General features: G+C 42.8%; 3 protein-coding genes across 3 annotated transcripts; all 3 read left to right on the top strand.

The window, feature by feature from the left end:
• Positions 1-7,103: 7,103 nt before the first annotated feature.
• Positions 7,104-12,232, top strand: LOC127767765 (uncharacterized). Its single transcript, XM_052293204.1, has 6 exons — positions 7,104-7,656; positions 8,453-8,644; positions 8,735-8,974; positions 9,866-10,083; positions 10,757-11,008; positions 11,606-12,232. The coding sequence occupies exons 1-6, from the start codon at positions 7,227-7,229 to the stop codon at positions 11,882-11,884; spliced, it is 1,611 nt and encodes a 536-aa protein (XP_052149164.1). The 5' UTR covers positions 7,104-7,226; the 3' UTR covers positions 11,885-12,232.
• A 1,259-nt stretch (positions 12,233-13,491) lies between these two features.
• On the top strand, positions 13,492-15,554 carry LOC127766022 (uncharacterized). Its single transcript, XM_052291024.1, has 4 exons — positions 13,492-13,783; positions 14,560-14,741; positions 14,859-14,988; positions 15,088-15,554. The coding sequence occupies exons 2-4, from the start codon at positions 14,572-14,574 to the stop codon at positions 15,154-15,156; spliced, it is 369 nt and encodes a 122-aa protein (XP_052146984.1). The 5' UTR covers positions 13,492-13,783; positions 14,560-14,571; the 3' UTR covers positions 15,157-15,554.
• A 270-nt stretch (positions 15,555-15,824) lies between these two features.
• Positions 15,825-20,903, top strand: LOC127766020 (RNA pseudouridine synthase 5). The gene is made up of 14 exons (XM_052291021.1): positions 15,825-16,001; positions 16,093-16,162; positions 16,307-16,334; positions 16,686-16,732; positions 16,844-16,934; positions 17,216-17,393; positions 18,104-18,191; positions 18,266-18,347; positions 18,672-18,747; positions 18,906-18,973; positions 19,100-19,169; positions 19,943-20,027; positions 20,145-20,238; positions 20,763-20,903. Exons 1-14 carry the CDS (start codon positions 15,863-15,865, stop codon positions 20,844-20,846), a joined length of 1,200 nt encoding a protein of 399 aa, XP_052146981.1. The 5' UTR covers positions 15,825-15,862; the 3' UTR covers positions 20,847-20,903.
• The last annotated feature ends 703 nt before the right edge of the window (positions 20,904-21,606 follow it).

Here is a 21,606-nt window from a genome sequence, read left to right on the forward strand (position 1 = left end):
GGGAGCTAAGGATTTGGGGCAAAACTACACTGCCAGATGCTTTAAAACATTAAATAAATTCTTAATACTCAATTAATCGTACGTTAATTATATTTCGTTTTATCGTATAGCTAATCATCCAAACCGGTTAGACGAAAAGAACGCGGCCTTCTAAACAGGCCTAAATTAGGCGCGTACACGCGCGGATGCACAACCACAAATGCTCTGGGTAGGAGAACCGAGAATGCCAGCACGTTACTCCCTCGTGATGTCTCCACTCCCCAGATGGACCAGGCCAGGTTTTAAAATCCGGTGCTGTTGCTTCACGAGAAATGGCCCGCGGCGTCGTGCAGCTGCAGCAGCTAGTGGTAGTGGTCGGCGGCGTTGCACTGAATGCGAGAATGCTTCTTCCTCGTCGGTTATTCAGCATTCGCATATTCAGATATTCTGATATTCCCCTGGTCGACCACAAAGTAAACACGTCGGTTTCCCAATTATTTTTTCTCACTTGATTCTTAACCCCGAACAGTGATATCCTTCTCATTGCTTGCTCACATGCATGCCTAAGAGACTAATACAATGATCCCATCATAAGATTGCAAAGCTAATAAAGAAAACATACGGTGCAAACAGAGGTACTTACTCATTACTGTGGTATTGCGCGCCAGCGAATTCCGCAAGGGTACCAAACTACCAATGACTCCCACACCAACTAATAAAGTACTGAGAATGTACACCTAGAATCAATACCACACAAATAGTACCATCCATGATAGCAAATGTTGGGTGATGGACTGATGGTCTATTCTATCATCTACCATGTGCTTACACGGCCAATTCAATTCGCATATATACTACTACTTCGAGAGAGAATCGGATCCACATGACCATCCAGGCACTGGTCACGCATAAAGTGCGTTGTCCCCTTCCAACTCCAAAGCTAGCATGCATAGCTCCAGAAGGATAATGGGATCAGAATCATCGATATCGTCCGAGGCTTTAGCTACCCAACACATGGCCTTGCCGTATGCATGCGCATGTTCCCAACCCATCATATCATATGCCCCGCGTTATAGGCTACTGGTTGTACTGGCTTCTTTTGTCAACCATCCGACGCACGGCCACGTTCTGCGCCGTCGGTTGGGCTGCCGAGGAGGTTAGTATTCTTTACTAGATCGATCTATCTGTCGTTACATGTCATCTTATCCCAAATGGATCGATGGCTTCATTAGGATGACATGTACATCTATCTAACCCGTCCATTTTCTCCGGATTAAGATAAGATAGATGGTGGTGGCCTCCTCTCCTGCCCGGATTATGACTCATCACCACCTCATCGGCGACCCCATGCATGACGATCTGGAATTCTGGCCCAGCTGCTAGGTCTTAATTGCAGTTAATCTCAAAGGGTTTTTAGATTAGCAGGAGTAGTGCTTTAGAGGTTTTTTCCTCTTTAGTTTGCCCAGTACAGCTCAGCTTTTGCTTCTAGAAGGTGGTTGCAGGATAAAAGGAATGGCCGTGAGGGGTCGCCAGATCAAGAATCTAAAGAGAGCGCTTTTTTAGTTCAGAAATCGATCGGCACTACTGTTGATCGAGTACTGTACATACGTAGAGAAAACGTGCTATCAGAAGAGTTCGACTAGATTTTTCATTTGTTCACTCGCCCAAATTCCAAGCCTTATCGTTGGAATTCCTAGCTTTAGCACAAGAATCGGCTGCGCCCAATTATGAAAGCGAAGGTCTCAAAAATGCCAGCTTGCTATCATTTTACCGAATATGCAGCTATCTCGATCGCATCCAGGACTCCAGGCTCTATAGGGTCACACAGATGACATGACAGTGGATGATTCTAGCTTTCCTCTTTGTTGTTTTTACTTTTACGTTTTGGCGTCTTTATTATTCTTCCTTTCCGTAGGCAACAAAATTGTACATGTTAATTCTATCCAGTGCGTTGCTCGCTGTTAGGTTTTGATTTTGGACGGTTCGGCGGTAGCTCCTTTGTTGATCTAGCAGCAGTCGGTAACGCTTAGTGATGGCCGGTCCAGTGCTAACCTTTTCTTGGGTTATATAAAGACGTTGTCGGTGTATGGTGGTGGTGTTTTTTTCTTTCTAGGCTGTCGATGATATGAGCCCAGGGGTATTAGGACCAGAGGGAGGAGGCCGTCCCCGGTACCCACGTGGCACTCCCCCGAGGGAGGGTCGGGCCTAGGATAGGGCGGCGGCGGCCCCCTCCATGCCTGGGGTCAGGCTGCCCCGACCCCCTCTGCATGACGCCGCATGTGCGGGGTTAGGTGGGCGCCCTCAACACCCACCTAACCGCATTTAAGGCGGCATGAGTGGGCGTGCCACGCCGCATGCGGCGTGTTGTGCGCCTGACCGGTTTGTGACCAGCCGAATGATTGATGGGACCGGAGTATTGCGCCTGTGTACTACTCCCTTGTCAGGCGGCGTGCAGTCTGACCTAATCCGTCACGTCATGATGATGATCCTAGCCGGAGTCGGTTCATCTAACCCGGTCAAAGCAGGGTTTCCGTTTTCCGGCGCAAGTGAGGACCCAAAAGTCTTCACCCATTAAATGGTGAATGACACGGGTGTCCCCTTGTGCCGGTTGGATTTGATGGGCCCCATGCCACGGCGCCCGTGCGTGTGGCTTCCAAGTCAAGCAATAAGACATGCATTTAATGTAGAGAATGTCCTCCCTCATCCCTAGGTAGACTTCTAGGCCCACGTGCCAGCCCCTTGAGATATAAAAGGAGGTCTAGGCTTGGTGAGGGAGAGGGGGCGATTCTTTGGCGAACTCATGCTTGGGTCTCGCGACTTAAGTACTTTGTAACCCACACTCATCAACCAATCACAGGACTAGGGTATTACGCTTCTCAGCGGCCCGAACCTGTATAAACCCCTTTTGTCTCCTCGTTCCTGAGGGGCCAGACCCCCTCCACTTCACGCCATTCCACAAAGTCCTCGATTCTCACCTGCTGCCCCTGACCGAACTAACAAAGGGGGGCCTCACTATCCCCTGCTTGAGGAGTTCACCCTCCGACACAGGCTATTGCCTTCCAGGGTACTAGTCTTGTATTTTTTTTTCTGCTCTATTCAACGAATCAACGAATCATCGCACCGTCTAGTGTTGTTTGTTAAAAAAAAAAATTGGGAATCAGAAATACCCCCATCCATTGCAAGAAAAAACTCAATCTAAATAAAAATATGACCACAACGAATCTGAATAATCCTCGATGCGTCGCATCCTACGATGTTGGTTTATTTTGAGATAAAGGGAGTATCTTATTAGCACATCACATGCAACAAATATATATCCTTATGCCATGTCATTTATTATTATAGATTTGAAGAATATGTTTATTTGATATTTTAAAATAGGCAAAATTGGTTATATAGCATCGAAAGTTCACATTTTTGGTTTTATAGCACCGAAAGTTACCGGTTCACTTTAATAGCATCCAAAGTTCACCCTGTTCCCATTTTTAGCACTTCCGTCAATTTTTCCGTCCGTCTTGATCGTTAATGATCCAACCACACACATGATATGACATTTCTACCCCTCATTGACATGCATTATATTTGTACTTGTGAGGGGTACAAACGTCATATCGTGTGTGTGGCTGGATCAAGACGGACGGAAAACGATCGAGAATTGATGGAAGTGTTAAAAATGGGAACATGGTGAACTTTAGGTGCTATTAAAGTGAACTGGTAACTTTCGGTGCTATAAAACCAAAAACGTGAACTTTCGATGCTATATAACCAATTTTGCCTTTAAAGTAACTTATATAAAAGTTTTTTTCAAGAGATATAAAAAGTTTTTACACTAAATACATCCTTTAACTGTTTAGAAAAAACATGAAAATCAAGATAAGATCTTTATCTTAATTTAAAAATAATGAGACCTTGGTATTACACGATCTCATCAACACTTTTATTAGGAAAGAAAAGAAAAAGGATTGTGTTCTTAGGGCATGTTCAATGGTAGAGACGGGTATGGTCTCTTAAATAATACAAGATTATTTAGAGACCATGTCTTTACAATAGTTGAGACAACAAAGGCTCTAATCATTAACTCAAAAAAATTCCTTTTGTTAATATTCTTTCCATCTGTTTATCCTCATGCAACCATTTTTCCATTTTTCCATATTATAGTGACTAAGAGTCGTTGTTAAGCCATTGTCATGCATAACAACGATGTTTTGTCTCTCCTCTTTCTCTTTCCTCCATGTCAACAAGTATTCCTAATTAGCAACGCTAAGAGACCACTATTGACAACCATTGTACATGCCCTTACCCTCATTTTCTCAACCCACCTCTCTCGTTTTCCGCGCACACGTTTTTCAAACTGCTAAATGATGTGATTTATAAAAAACTTTCTATATGAAAGTTTTTTAGAAAAATCATATTAATCCATTTTTTTAAAAAAATTAGTTTATACTTAATTAATCATGCAATAAAACAAACTTCGTTTTCTATGTCGAGGAGGAAGGGTTCCCAACATGAGCTGAGAACAAGTACTACCTCACGTTCCCACGACTGTCTCGTGCAGTGCCACGTTCGTCCACGCAGGACTAACCGCTACACGCCGCGACGTGGCACGATAAGAGCAAGTATAATAGGCTGTTTTAGCCGGCGATAAAACGGCCACGTTAGATTTGTTGATGAGCTGGGCAGGAGAGAGAGCGTGAGCCGGCGAGTAAATTATCGCCGACTACACACGCGCTCCAACGCAGTGCAGCAACACCAGGTTAGCTATGATTGGGCCACGCAGTTGTGGGTCCACGCGAGTTGAGGCGAAGCGGAAATGGCAAGATGAAGCAACGGCAACCGGCCAAGAATGCAGAGGCAGCCAACGGCGACCACCGTGGTGAGCTTGAGTGCGAAGTGCTCGACGACAACGGAGCGGAAAGCTCGCCGACGAGGCAACAAGAACTATAGCAGAGAGAGCTCGTTGATGGCGAGATATAAGCTGAGCTCGAGGACGTCGTTGGCTGTGTTGGTGGTGACGAAAGCTCCGAGGTCACACGACGGTGCCATTGGCGGCGACAGAAGCAGCTAGCTCGAGGGTTGTGGCAACGGAGAGAGAAGTTGCGAGCTCGAACGATGACTGGAGTGACGGCGGTACAACGTTCCCTGTGCAGCTGCCTGTCATCCTACTTCACCCTTGCTCCACTCATCCGCCGGCTTCTCCGGCTCCGCTGGCGTCAATCCGCTAGCAACTGGAATCTATCTGTGTCATGCTCGTAACTTGTGAAAAGACATCCTCGCTAGGTTGCTGGGAGCAACCCATTCAAGCAGGAGGTGGGAAAATAGGTACAGTACCGCAACAAGCAAGAAGATGAATTGGATGGGGGAAGCTTAAGATTAAAAAAATGGATAGCAGTCGGTATAACCCTGCTTATTGTATACGTTAACTTTTGGCTATAGCTATAAGAAGCTGACGTGGTCATTTTTACCGTCATTAGCCGGCTGCACCATTAACCTTGCTCTAAGCCCCCGCCGGTGCAGCGGCGCCGAAGGGAATCAGCAGCAGCAGCAGGCAGCAGCTGGTGCGAGGTACGGAAACGGAATAATCCTCGCGCAGAAAAGGGCAAACCGGCCGCCGCCCACGCCGTCCAGCGTCGGAGATCCACGAGACCGTAGCCGGACGGCGCCGCGTGGCGGGGCGCCACGGCGCACGGGATCCCGCGCCGCGGAACAGCCACACCGGGGCCGGTGGGCGCCCACTTCCGGCCCACACACCACCTGCCCGAAGCGTAACCGGTACGCGCGCGTGGGTGGCTCGGGAGTCGGGATCCTCTGTATACGGCGGTAGCACCTGTGGCCCGTGCTGTTGTTGCTCGGGGGTGGGGACCACCTGAGGCTGAGAGAAGGCGGTGTGGCTGGCCTGGTCGGGGTCGGTCTCCGCCAGCCCGGTCCACCCCGTTGCGACTGTCTGCTCCCGCGCGTCGGCTTGCGCCGCCGTCTCTGATTCTGCTACACCAACACGCTGCTTTTTACACAGGCAATTGGAAGGGCGGAAACAAACGGCACCGTCACTCTGCTTGCCTGACACCACTCACCAAATACAGTGCCGCAATTCAAAATTCTTGGTGATTCATGTGCTAGTAGTTCGGACTTCGGAGTGTTCGTTTAGCCCCCCGCTAACACGCTTAAAAAACCGATTTTCTTTTCACCTTTACCTCTACCGATTGGGCTTCCTGATATAATTACATTACTTATTATTTTTTTGTCGTTACAAAATTTCCACCATTCTTAGATCAAAACTTCTTACTCTCTGTATTCCATCCAAAATATAAAAATATAAGTCTATCTAGAAATTTAATTTAAACATCATAAACTATGAAATTGACTAAAAACAATAATAAAATCAATCAACTAAGAGCATTATGAATGTATAAGAAGTAATTTAATCAAATCTAAAAGTAAATTTATATATATGGTCAAAGTAACATACATATACAATAAAAGTATTTTGCAAACATAAATATTTTTCATCATAATATAATCATGTAAGTTATAAAGATTTAATTGCAATGAACATAATAGTGTAATTGGACTATAGATCGGATAAGTAATTTAAGAGAAAACTTTATAAGAAAAAAAAGACATATATGACATAATAGCAAAGAATATATGTATGAGTAGTAAGAGTACTTATCTTATGTATATGGTATCTCTCATCGATATTAATGGTTCAATTTCTACAAAATACAAAATGAAAAAAATGTAAAATATAGGCCAGAAGTAGTATATATATATCGTATCTTAAAATTTCCTAAAATAACACCCCTAATTATTTCTATACAGTTAACGTTACTACGGTACAACATTGATTATTTGATAGGCGGCGTTTTTACAACTTTGCTGGTACACAAATGGAGGAGTACCCATCACCATGGACCGCTATCTGACCGTCCAATAACGGCAGTTGTCGTTCAACCCTCACATCCTACGGCAGTAGATCTGTGGACGCCAACGTGGAGGATGACAGCAACCCCGGAGCAGCCACTCCCTCGCCCACTCCAGAGAAGCCCACGAAAATCCATACCGGTAGTACTAGTGGGGCCCACCCAGCAGCCACTCATTTATTTTCCAGTTCCGCCTCCGTTTCAACCCTCTCTCCCTCTTCCTCAGCCGGGGAAACTTCCTTTTACACCCACCAAACGCGAGCGCGCACACACAGAGCCACACGGGAGTGGGGATACTCTCGCCGAAGTGATCGGCGCCGCGGCGGCGTGATGGCGGCGGCGGCGACGATGACGTGGCACGAGGAGCTGGCCACGCTGGTGGGCGAGACGGGCGTGCGGTTCCCCGGCGCGGGCGGGGGATCGGCGGCGAATGTGGCGGCGGCGGTGGGGGGCGGGTGGTACAGGGGGGAGGAGGAGGATGGGGAGGGGAGGGCGGTGGAGGAGGAAGGGTGGGCGCAGCAGGCGAGGGGGTTCTTGGAGTCGACGGCCGAGATGCTGCGGGTGCTGGGCCGCGGGCTGTGGGACATCGCCGCGCAGAGCCTCGCCGGCGCCGAGGACAGCGAGCTCGCGCGGCGGCTCAGGGGCCCCGCCGCGGCCGCGGGGAAGCGCCTCAGCTTCATGAACGAGTACCTCCCCGAGGACCGCGACCCCGTCTGGTGCTGGGTCGTCGTCGCCGCCGTCGCGTTCGTCACGCTCATCGGTATAATCCCCCGCTGATCTCTCCCCCCCACCCACGATCTTCTCGGCCTTGCGTGCGAGAGGCTCTGACTACGGCTCAGCGTGCAGTTTTGGTTTATGCCGTCGCGCATCACGATGTATGATATGAGCGTGCACGCTTAGTGTTCGGTCATTAGAGGGGATGGATCTAACTAACCGTTTGGTGCTCCTTTTTTTCCCCTAAGATTTTGTTTGGATTTAGAATCAATCTGTCTCTTTATGTGGCGTTTCTGTTGTGAACGTTACTCCATATATATATATATATATTGGTTAAAGCGTGTAATTATTTCAAGGAGATTTTTTTTATTGTGGGATCCATGCCTAGTGCGCTTGTGTTCATGCCTTCATGGGGTACAATGCACAGTGGCCTACGGGCAGTTTGAAATTCATGGCGGGTCAACCTAATGTCTAATATTGTGGTCATTGGTCAGTCAATCGTTTACTATTGAGTCAAGCTGCTTTTTTTTTTTTTGGCTTTATAGATGTTACTATTTTGGTGCCAACAGATTGCTTGCCAAGTGGATTCTTTTTGCCCTCTTATTTTTGAATTTATGGCATTTGGTTGCTTATACGCGAACTCGATGCATGCTAGCATGTAGAATTCTACCCAGAAGTGCTGCCTTACCCTCCTATATACCTGCTACACATTGTACAATCATTTTGTCAATGCGCTATGGACTTTAATTGATTTGTGAAAAATGCAAAATCCAAGTAAACAATTTCTTAATGCAAGGGATCATTTTTTTATCGCTTGATTAACAGGAATATTTTGTATGCAGTATTAGGTGTAGGGAGTGTTGATGATACCCCAGTAGAACTGCCAAAGAAACTCTACATAGGTCCCCCAAGTGCCAAAACAATTCAACTTCCTGATGGAAGGCATCTGGCTTATAAAGAACAAGGAGTCACAGCTGACAGGGCAAGATTTTCACTGATTGCTCCTCATTCTTTTCTTTCATCGAGGTTAGCAGGTAAGACCAAATGTTGCATTGTTTGGTTTAACGTATCATGACAGCATGACAACATCACATATTTGATCTACATGGTTTGTTCGTGTGCAGGAATCCCAGGAATCAAACCATCCCTCCTGGAGGAATTTGGGGCACGACTTGTGACCTATGATCTTCCTGGTTTTGGTGAAAGTGATCCTCACCCAGGCCGGGATCTGAATTCATCTGCACATGACATGCTTCACTTGGCTGGTGCCCTTGGGATTGTGGACAAGTTCTGGGTTGTGGGATATTCTGCAGGTAGCATTCATGCTTGGAGTGCTCTTCGCCACATTCCTGACCGAGTGGCAGGTAACCTGCCTCAGATACTTTCGCCGTCTTTATTTGATTTTCTCTATCTGTAGACTTGTCCTGTACATATTAGACGCTACTTGATTTTATAAATTGACGACGGCGCTGACTTCACACTATCACACTAGGCAGGCCATCTTTACATTACATGTGCTTATGACTTTAAACACTTAGAGCACTCCCAATGGTCCATGTCAACTAGTGTCCATTGCATTAGATAGCTTGCCATATAGGACCGAATATGATGTGGCAAGATAGTTAATGAAGTGAAACTATGTTTTGCATGAGACACTATACAAATGGCATTGGGGGTTGAAGTAGTGTTTATGGCACAAGACTAGAGACAAAACAAATAATAGGGATAGAAAGATAGAGAAATTTATTATTTGGTCCCATATAATTATGTAGAAACTATGGATTGGGCAAATAGTTTCTATTGTAGTTTATATGTGATGGCTAGAATTGGGAGCGCCCTTAGAAATACTTGTGACTTTTACCCTAATTCCAGACAAAGTATACATGCTAGTAAGCTTGTTACCCGCAGCACTTATGATGGTTAGGTATATTTCAGTACTTCAAGTGCAATCATCTTGCTGGCTTGATAAGAACAGAAATGTTCTATTGAATCAGATTAGCAACATCTATAGTTGTCCAGGGATTTTTTTTTTTGTTTGTCAAGCATGGGTACATTTGGGTACAGTCAAACAACAACAGAGCACCACCTTTTATTTGATCAAGACAAGTTCTATTTTCATCTCAATTTCATCTTATACTCTCAATCTTTATTTTCTCAGTTAAAAGTTAAAACCCTTTTTAGGTGTGTATTAGAACAACACAAATGATAGTCTGCTCTTTTGATTGAATGCTCATAATGAACTGTTATGAATCCAGGTGCAGCAATGTTCGCGCCTATGGCAAATCCATACGACTCTAAGATGACCAAGGAAGAAAGACGCAAAACATGGGAGAGGTGGTCAACCAAGCGGAAACTAATGCACATTTTAGCTCGGAGGTTTCCGGCCCTATTACCTCTCTTTTATCACCGAAGCTTCCTTTCTGGAAAGCAAGGGCAGCCTGAGAGTTGGCTGTCACTTTCACTGGGGAAGAAGGTACGCTGATATCAATGCTAATTGCACTCTTAAGGTGCCAATGCTAACTTACGGTACTACTTTGAAATGACATGGGCCTGCCCTATAAATATTTGCTGTACTATATATCTCTGTCATTATCCATTGGAGAGAGAGCATGTAGCATATGCATCATTTGTACCTCAGAAGATGGTACAGTAGAGTTGGTATAGGGTGGTGGTTAGGAAGATGGAAAACTTATGACCACCTGTTTCTAATGATTTTGTGCCTCACACTTTCCAATGATTTTGCTTACTCAATATCAGCTAATAAACTTATTTTGTTATTGTTATCATATAAACACAACTTCATAGGCTTCAGCTATTGTGTGAATTATCATTTATCTATCTACTGTTAACAACTATTCCTATTTTACGCCTGTACAGCCAAGTGCTCTCAGATTCACCCCGAACATCTGTTATTTGGTTCTAGTACTACTGTAATTGCATCATCAATTCCTCAAAGGACAGCAGCACCTTCAACAATTTTGTGATGCATGGTGCTATTAATTCATCTATGCATGGCTGCTTGATGCTAATTTTAGAACCTTTTTCCCTGGCACTTATCCCGTTGATGAAGCTTTGAAACATATGATGATTTACAAAAGCATTGACCCTTCATCATGCCAAATAATAATCTTATGTGCATTACTCAGGACAAAACTTCACTGGAAAGTCCTATGTTCAATGCATTTTGGGAAAAGGATGTTGCAGAGTCTGTGCGCCAAGGAGATGCACAGCCTTTTGTAGAGGAAGCTGTACTGCAAGTATCAGATTGGGGATTCAGCTTGTCAGACATTCAAATGCAGAAGAGAGAGGATCTGAGCTTTTTTGAATTGATCAAATCTCTATTCTGTCAGGCTGAACGGGAGTGGGTGGGATTTCTGGGCCCAATACACATATGGCAGGTTTGTAATATGTTCTAAAATGATTTATTGATTTGTAATTGATTTGGCATTTTGATGGCAGTTGTTCATAGAAGACAAAACAAACAGATTATAATTACTCAAGTCATAGTTTGGTATCATACAGAATTGAGTTTAGTGTGTTTAGGGTTGGTCTATGGACCATGTGATTCCATAAAACATGAGCATTTTGTCCATTATCATCATTAGTCGAGGTACATACACTGGTGCTCAATTCATGTGATGATTCCCCCATTTAAACAACTTTAATCTGGGCTTCCTACTTGCTTTAGTAATACGGAGTACCTGTTAGAAAACGAATTACAGTAGCTCAGGAGAGAGGCCACTTGTAATGGTTTGGGTTGCATCATTTAGGAATACTGAGGCATATCACTGAGAATCTAGATTTTGAGTTTTATACATGCTAAAAGTCAATCCTGAACAGGCACTATTAATTACACAAGTTACCACTATGTGGACTACAATTGTCCAGTATATTTCTTGCTTCACCATCCTTTCCCAAGATCATACTACCGATATCTTGCATTCATGTTACCAATATCTTCTTGAAGCAATAACGCCACCAATTTGTCTTAACAGGGGATGGATGACCGGGTGGTGCCACCGTCAGTTACTGAATACGTCAGGCGGGTGGTTCCAGGAGCCACAGTGCACAAACTTCTCGATGAAGGCCACTTCTCGTACTTCTGTTTCTGCGACGAGTGCCACAGGCAGATCTTCTCCACCCTGTTTGGGATTCCTCAGGGCCCTATCAACCCTGTACCAGAACCCATTGAAGTTGCCTCCGAACTCACAGAAGAAACAACAGTACCTGACAAAGCTAAAGAAGAGGAGCAGGACATATCGGACTTGGCCTGATCGCATTCAGATTCAGGAAATCAGTATCAGAAGCAGTATAGACACGAGACGATACTACTTAACACAGACACCACAGAAAGATAGCTTTCGTCGGCTCTCACCGGCGGACATTGTTGACAGCGGGTGGACCGAGCTGGCTTCTTTTGCGCTAGTATTTGTATAGGCAAATTCTTGAAGAAGGATGCTACGGTGCGGTTGATGTGCCGGCTCATTTCAATGTACAAAAGGGCTATTTAAAAGTTCTGCACGTCACCTGCTGGGTGCGCTGCTGCTACTCTGGTAGAGCTCAGTGATAGCTATATAACATTTGATTAAACTTCTTACTACGTTGCATGTCGTTTTTAGATACTCCTATGTTCTTCACGCTGCTATGATGATGGGTCACAGCACTCATCTGTGCAGGGACAGCCAGTGTTCTTGGTCGCTAACTAACATAAGAATATGGTGCGGTTAATCATTATTGATTTGTGTTACAGTTTGTTAGATTACATTGCATCATGCGTTTCTGTTCCTATAGCAATATGGCAAGCTATCAGTTTGGCTGTTCCTGTTCGTCTGACATGTCGTTCACTCTTTCTGGCTAATTTGGCCATATTTACGGATGAAAAATTGTTAATTACATTGTCTGCTGTACATTAGTTATCATGGTTAATTTGATCCTGCACTCCTCACCTCCTCCGGCTGTTGACCGCTCTCTACGACTCCTCAGTTTGCTACTGAGGAGTTCTTTATTGGTCAAGTTCGGTGGCTCGAAAAATAATCCATTTCGAAGCATTTTTGTCAAACATTGTCTGAGGAATTCTTTTACTGTCCCTATCTTGTCAAACTCATTTTTAAGTAATTTTTCAATAGATAATATGGCAGGAAGGGGAAGTACATGCATTTTCGGATTAGAATATGGAGAAAACGATTAGAGGCATTCAATTTTATGTTAGATTCTATATCATGCTCTTGAACAGCATAGATGTAGTTCAGTTTAGCACAATGTGTATTACCTCCATTCCAAATTGATAATCATATTACATGAGTGTATTAAGACCAAGAAAATATAATAACTCTCTCATACTACATTTATTCTGACAAAAAACTCGATGCATACACATTCCTCACTATTTTTTAGCCAATAGCAAATCAAAACACTTTGTGCATGGGTGCATGCATCAATATTCATTTACTTCAATGCACAAATAACAAATAAATATAATGAATGAACACAAATATGATGATCATTTTGGAATATTCTCAAAAAGATTTTATGATGATTAATTTGGAATGGAGGGAGTACAACAGTAATGGTAGAGGGAGCGATACACCGATACAGCTGCTTCTATTGCTACTTTGCTTGGTGGTTCGACTCGGGCGGGCCCACCATGATTCATTGGTATTCAAATGAATATCCAAGATTTTTGAAGAAAAAATACATATATAAAGTATATACTTATATAGAAAAAAAAAAGAAAAATAGAAAAATGTCTACCATTCAAAAGAAGCCCAAACTATAAGGCTTACCATCCTCCTCTCCTCACTATTTGAGGCCCATTGGCCCAATAACAAAAAAAGCCCAAAAACTTCCTAAACCCTCATCTCGTTCCCTATCCAGCGTTCCAGCCGCCAGGCCGAGGCCACCAGGGAGGAGACCGACGCGCCGCGCCGCGCCGGCGACTTCGCCCTGCGCCCGCGCACGCCCGCCCGTCGCCCCGTCGCCCGTCGCCCGTCGCCGCGTCGCGCTTTGCCACCGTCCCCTGTCCCAGTCGCGCGGTCGCCGCCTCGCTGCTTCGGCCCCTCCACGCGCCAGCGCCGGCGGCCCGCTCTAGGTGTCTCGGCGCCTCCAGTCCATGCGCCAGCGCCAGCGCCAGGCGGCGCCGTTCCGGAGCTCCAGACGAAGCCCGAGGGACGAAGGTAACTCTTCCCCTCATTCCCTGCCCTGCCCGTAGATGGTTTATGTTTAGGATTTAGGAATGAATTAGGAAACTAGGATTTAATTCATAGTTGATTTAGGATTTGGTTTATTTCAATCCAGGAATGGTTCTTACTTCATGATTGAACATTTTTTTTAAGGATTTGTGAAGCTTGGTAGGCTTGTATCAGAGTTGGTACTTTATCAGTGCACATATTTAGCAGAGTTAGCATGGTTATTGGTTAGTACTTAAATTAGAAGACCATAATATTGTTTTGTTTTGTTGCTGTTGCTGGGCACACTAGCCGTCTAGCCGCAAGAATGAGTGGGGCGGGTTCATCTGCTGGCTCCTGATGCTTAGCCAACATACTCTTTGGCACAACTTCTGCTATTCAGTACAATAATGGCTCAACTTGAAGCTACAATAATGGCTTTTGTCCATCATATTCTGTTGCAAAATCTTGCTGTGTGGCAGCATTTAGGTTTTTCTGTTGATTATAATGCTGCTGCATAAATCAGGATAGTTCATATACGTTTGGACATGCATTTATCTTTTCATTTGATATGTTATTGTGTTCCTCCTAGGCCATGAGGGGCTATTTGAATGTTTTGAATATTTGATGTTTATTTGTATACATACAGTCAAATAGTTTTGCACTTTTAAAATAGAATATTACCATGCAAGAACTTTTATGCTTCTCTCTTACATTGCCTATAACTGACAGTGTTCAGTTTGAAGATGCTCCATTTCTTTTAACTTTCTTTTAACATTTTTCAGTAAATTTCTGCCATGGAAACAACTCAGAAAGCTGATCCAGTGGAACCAGCAGCTAAGATTGTTCGACAAACCTCACAGTTCAAACGGTGGGGACGGAAACATCCATTTGTTCGATATGGGCTGCCACTTATCTCTTTGACAGTGTTTGGTGCAGTAGGACTCGCTCATCTTATACAGGGCAGGTAAACCATGTTTACCTTTCTAGACTTGGCTAAACCAATTGTCTTAATAAATATATGTGATTTTATTTAGCCATCGTGTTTCACAATTTTAAGTGCTGCTTCATTTGCATTTTGCAGCAAAGAAGTAACAAAGGAAAAGGAGGACATGGAATGGGAGGTTGTAGAAACAACAAAAGCCCTGAGCCGAACAGGACCGGTGGAAGGAGCCTACAAGCCTAAGAAGCTTTCACTAGAGGATGAGCTGAAGGTGATTATTGTGTTGATATGTGAAAAGTGGCCGATTTGATGTGTGGTGTGCCATCTTATAGTGATTGATCTAATTCATGAACTGCATCCCTGTATTTAGGCTTTGCAGCAAAAGGTGGACATAAACAACTATGACTACAAGAGGATTCCCAGACCCAATGAGAAATAATTGAAGTAAAGCATCATTTACCACCCTGAGAAGCAAAGTAAAAGTCTCATCATTTTTTCCTTCGTGACATCTGTTTAATGCTGACTGCCCAAATGAGATGAGGAAATTCCAGCATTGTAGCCGGCAACAACCTCCAGTATTATCATGAGAACTCTATGTTCTTTCTGCCACCATTATAGAGAATTAAGGTGATGATTCTTGAACTGTACGAATCAGCGTTTGTAACGACGGCACTAGGCATGATAAACTTGGCTGTAGCTTTGTATGTCTACTCTTGTGAGATTTTTTTGGTGTTGGAATACTGCCCCAGGAATGGGTGAATAAATTGCAAGACTACTCTTGACATGTGAACTACAGCTCTGTTGTATGTTATTCTTCTTCAAAGAGAATTTGAATCCCCACTTCATGTATATATATACTCAGCTATTGTTCTAGAAATATCTTCGACAACAGCGGGGAAGTTCATATATTTGGTAGTTATTGGTACATCATTCCAAATATTGTTAAATTTAAAGTTCATCCATCCAATTTGGATCCAGAGTCAAGATGGCATTCCCAGTTTAGTCATGTACACCGTAGCCGTAGGATGGCCAATGGACGTTCCAGATCGCCCAGATTCCCATGAGATCTTCAAAACACAAAAGGTTTGGACCAAAATGCAATTGTACCCTTTTCTGCCTCTCATTCACTCCCTGTCCCGGACGCGATGACTGCCGCCGCCGCCGCCGCCGCCGGAGAAATTCCGGCGGAAGATGCCCCGCCGCCAGGGGCGCTCTACTCGTTCGGGACGCCATGGCCGGAGTTCAACGAAGGGATCTCCTACATCGACACGTTCCGATGCGCCGGTTCGCTTCTCCTGCTCCCCCGCCTTCTTCAGCGTTTCTCTGCCTCCGCCCTCTTCCTTCGCTTCTTCTGATTTCTTTCATGTACAAGTAGATGCAGGCGCCACCACGACTTTGATCGAGTTCTACTCCACCAGCTACAAGAGCTCCGCGCCATTGCCAGGGTAACGAGCACGCTTTTCCCCAAATCTCCGTGATCAGATGGTGGCCAGTTGGCCACTGTGGCTAGCCGTTTCATTTCCCTTCAGTGAATCTGATTTCACTTGGGATAGTGTGCTGATTTGATGTTGTATTGTTGCGCTTTGCAGGTGGATTAAGAGGATTCGTGATGGGCAGGTAGGTCATCTAGTAAAATAGCCAGTACTAGTTTGCTCATGTGTTCTCTTTTTTGTATTATGTTCTAAATAATTTGGCTGAGTTTGCATTACTAACAAGCAGAAGTTTTTCATTTCTATCTTTGTCTTTCTATATACATAATTCCTTTAGTTTTACAGTGAACATGCATCTATTTGCTATGGCTCACCAACTTTTATGGTCCTCTTAAAGCTATTGTGTGTTTTTATACACATGCTTATATGAGCATTCATTTAATTAACATGTATAGGCAAATGAGAAAGTTTTGGACTATTAGGCTAGATATTTTCCCAACTACGACCAGAGGCTGAAGCTTTGCTTTTTTGTTTGCAGATAACAGTAGATGGTGAAGTTGCCACTGATCCAGATATGATTCTCAGGTAGCTCTATCCACTGATTGTACTATCATAGTTATCTTGCTTAATTTTTTGGGCAACACATTGTTTCCTTCATAAATGAAGACCATGATGCTATGATGCTCTATTTTACAGGGAGGGTTCTAAGTTGGTATATCATCGCTTACCATGGCAGGAGCCCTTCGCACCACATTTACTTGATGTGCTTTATGAGGATGATGACATGGTATGTAAAATGAAAATAATATCCTTGCTAAGTATGTGTGGCAAACTTTTAGGACATTTCTTTCCATCTTTCGGCGTTTTAACAATCCTAGCTGATTCGCAAGTTTGAAATTTAAAATACTGTATGGTTTTGGCATACAAAACAAGAATAAGGTTACTTGTCTATGGTTTGTAAAATGAAAATGTTAGACCTCAGAGTTTTAATACCTTGGTCTACTTGTGAAGAGCCAACATCACCAATCATGCATAAAAGTAATCTTTACTGATGCCTAATTTTTTCAGATAGCCCTTAATAAGCCTTCTGGCTTGCAAGTTCTTCCTAAAGGACTTTTCCAACAGCGTACTGTTTTAGCGCAACTTCAATTGAAAGACTGGAAGATGCCTTCATCATTCTGCTCAAAGCGAAAAGATGCACAATCACACCCTGTACCTGTTCATAGACTCGGAAGGGGCACATCAGGTTTGTTCCTCTGTTTTTGTTCTGTTCATGCTCAGAAACCTTGGAGCATTGACACCCAGTTGAGTTCCAGTGGATGTAAATTTTTGTTCACCGACCATCAATCAGTCAAACTAGTGGTCTAGTCTAAAATTTATAAATTGTTCCTGGGCATTAAAGCCAATTCGCTTCGACACCAAACTAGTTTGTCAGAAGAGACTGAACCATATGATATAAACATAAAGTGCTGCTCATAGGACTTGTTCCTCTAATATTATAAACAACACTTCTGCAGTGAAATGTGAATTGCAGAAAGATGTTTGTTCACTACTGAGAATCAGCACAACTGCACAAGCTCGTATGATTTCCTTTTTTTTCTTCGTTTCGTTCTAGCTTTGGGTAAAATCCATAATCCCCACTCCCTCGTTTGCATATCTTTCCAGTTTGATGTTTCAGGCTCAAATCATGTAGTTTAAGCACTGCAGTCACTGAAATAATTGAAAAAAGTATTCGTATCAATGAAACATGCACTGAATAACAACATAATTAAGAAATAGCATGAACATGTGTCATGAGGTGGAAACTGCATACTTAACCTGTAGCAAATTTTGCTTAAATAGAAAATGAGATAAGTGAGACAAACTGAAACAGCAGGTGACTTATCAGGAGTTTATGGATTTTTCACTTTACCTTTTGATGACTTTCTATCTCACAATCTATGTGTTGTATCCTAGGTTTACTGCTTTGTGCAAAAACAAAGCTTGCCAAAGCTCAGCTTGCAGCTTATTTTGCTGAAGGCGCTACAAACGCTGGAAAGAGCAGGTATAAAACTACTCTTTTTCATAATTCGAAAAAATATTCTTGCTATTTTTTCATCTTGTTTAAGATATTTATAGGGATGAAACAGATATTTGCAAAGCGCGGAAAATTTCAAAGTTCTATCGAGCACTAGTAACTGGTATCCTTGAAAATGATGAGGTATTGACCTTCCCCCCTCATTTTTGTTATGGGAAATTTATTGTTTGCTATTACTTAGAGGGCATTTCAGCATTTTTTTTCACCCCTTGTCTATAACACATGGTGCCCTAGGGCCACATAGTCAGTATGCCACTCTAGAGGAGTTGGAAAAGGATCAAATTTCCCTAACCACATAATTCCAAATTTCCAATACGTTGAATTCTGTTCTATTCAATATCAAGCTATATTCGCATTTCTTTTGTTTGTGACCATTTGTCCTTCCAGATCAGTCATGTGTAATATTGTTGTTTATATAAGGCATAATTTGTTTCCAATGCCTTGTAGGTTATGATTACCCAACCTATAGGATTAGTTCGTTATCCTGGTGTCGCGGAGGGGCTTTATGCAGCATGTTCCTCAGGTTATTGCACTACCACATTACTGGTCTAACATTGAATTGGCGAAAAGGCCAATAAGGAGTAAAGGATGAGTTTAGTACTTCTGATGATGCAGTTCATACTGAGGAAAGCATAATCATTATTTCATATGCATTATTTTTTGGACTGTTTTTTTTTTCAGGGAAACCAGCAATGAGCAAAGTGCGTGTTCTTGAGAGACTTAAAATCCATAATCATACATTGATCCAGGTAATATATTACTTTCTTTTTTGAAACATATGTAGCACTATCCATGTTGGTCGATTGCATATGCCATGACAAAATATTGCATTTTTCTGTGTCATCATCTGATATTTGTTTCGTTGATTGATGTAGGTTGAAATTCATTCAGGACGCCCACACCAAATTAGGATACACCTTGCATACATTGGGCATCCTCTTGTAGGTAACTCTCTTGCTCAAGTAATTTTACGGTACCTCCTCAAGGACCGTAGAATTGCTCCTCTTGCTCACTGAGTTGCTGTTGGAAAGTCCGCCATGTTGTCAGAAAGGCACTTGTTGGATTACTGCGTCCTCAAAATAGTACTTGCAGCATTGACCTATCATCATCATCATCATCATTATGATAGACACAGATTCATTTAAATAAGAGTAAATTGCATTACGGTACATAAACTTGTCAGGTGCGTGCCATTTAGTGTATGAACTTATAAAATGCTTGTTTTGGTGCATGAACTTAACTTGGTACGTGCAAACTAAGACTAAAATGGCGTGACAAGACCGATTTTTCTATGTTGAACATTATAAATTACAAATTAGTAGATGACTTGCATGTACATAAAGGTTATATTTGTAAACTTAGATTCCACTTTATCTTTCTTTGTTTCAGTCCCTTGTATCATTACTCAGATTTTTATTTTTTTATGCAATCATTATGCCTTATTATATGTTTATCCTTCTTAGACTAATGTTTACATAGAGTTTAAATCAACAACAAAATCAGCAAGATTAACCTTGCAGTGCGATTTTGACCTTGTTCGCACGCACCAAACAAGTTCGTGCACCAAAACGAGCGTTTTACAAGTTTATGTACTAGATTGCACCTACCTGACAAGTTCGTGTACTACCGATGCAATTTACTCTTTAAATAAACATATATTTTGGATAGGTGTGAAGGGTTTCTCATGCGATCTTTTCTTTTCTTGAATCCACGAACAGATGACCCTCTATATGGCATTGGTGGTCAGCCAAAATTTGATGAACCAGAACCTACTAGTACAGCTGATTCTTTTGCATATGATGGGTAATTCCTTCATCCTTCATTTTTGCTTAAGGCAGTACGTCTGATGCCTTTGTTTAAGATTTGCATATGAATTCATATCTTTGCATTTAGTTTAACTCACTTTCTTGCTCTTGTTAGAGGTTATGAGAGACCTTTGCAACCTGTCCCTGGAGATTGTGGGTACCACCTACATGCACATTGGCTAGTTCTTTGTCATCCAACTACAAATGAGGTACTGTAAAATGAATCATATTGAATTTGGGTGCTATTCTCTACCTGACTCGTACAATAGCTTTCAATCCCAGGAACTGGGGTTAAATTCATATATCGAAGGTGGGGAAATTACATATTCCGTTGTTTATTGGTGGAAAGACATAATTAGAATATGATAGTAGGGCCCAAATTTGTAGTAGAATAGTGAGCCTCATTAAGTTGCAAGCCTGCAAAATATATTTTCCAAAAAAAGGAAATACAGCTCGCTCCTTCTATTAAAACTTGGGCCTGAATAAAGCAGTTGGGAGGTGATATTCAATATGCTGGACACTGTACGCGCTAAGAATTGGCTATTGTACATCAATATATTCCCGAAGATAATGGTTAACGATAAGCATTCATGTAATTGAGGACTAGCACTCATAAAAGGACAACTCAAGATCCAGAAACCTAAAAGTGACCTTCAATGTTGCGTCCTGACTGGAATCATTGTAATTGCTCTATTCCTTGCTTAGCTTACACTCGTCATAATTTTCTTAGCAGATGATCAAAATCACAGCTCCTCTGCCACATATCCTACAGACTCGAGAGGAACAGCAAGATACAGCTAAGCTACTCGGTGGTTGAACCCTTCAATTTTCATGGTCAGCTTGAGTTCACAGGCTCCAGTGAAGCAGGGCACCCTATACAACAAAAAAACCAAGTGAAAACTTCAGGTTCTGTACTGGGCAATGGCCATCTATTGCTGCAAAACCCATGGAGATGGACGCCAATTGATACTCCTGTCCACCTGTGGGTGCGTGCTTTGCGACTAGCTAACCACTGAACGCTCCCAAGGGCTAGTTTTTTAATATAATATTTTGATATTTTCTATTGTATGGTCAAAATCAAGAATTGATCTCAGTAAGTACTCTCTTCGTTCTAAAATATAAGCACATAGGATTAGATGTGACATTTCCTAGTACTACGAATCTGACTGTTTGTTCAGATTCGTAGTACTGGGAAATATCCCATGCGGTCCTAGTTTTTTATATTAGGGGTTAGAGGGAGTAATATTTTGGCTATAAAAAAGCATTGCACATTGTTGGCAACCCATCTCCAAGAATGTAGAATTTACTATCTCAGTTCCAAAATACTACTAGGATGAGATTTGCCTCTATTCAGATTCATTGTCTAGGATAAGATTGACAATATTTTAGGACGGATGAAGTATCCAACCAAGTTTTTTTTTTCGATGTCGTAAAATAGGCTGGCTGGCATTTTCAGTCCTAAACAGAATATATTCTAGCCCCTGCAGCCAAAATAAATTACTACCTCCATCCCAAAATATAGCAATTTTTAGCTATAAATCGGAGGGAGTACTCAAAAGAATGAATCATACTCCACT

The sequence above is a fragment of the Oryza glaberrima genome, chromosome 3, assembly GCF_000147395.1.
Source record: "Oryza glaberrima chromosome 3, OglaRS2, whole genome shotgun sequence".
Classification (NCBI taxonomy): Eukaryota; Viridiplantae; Streptophyta; class Magnoliopsida; order Poales; family Poaceae; genus Oryza; species Oryza glaberrima.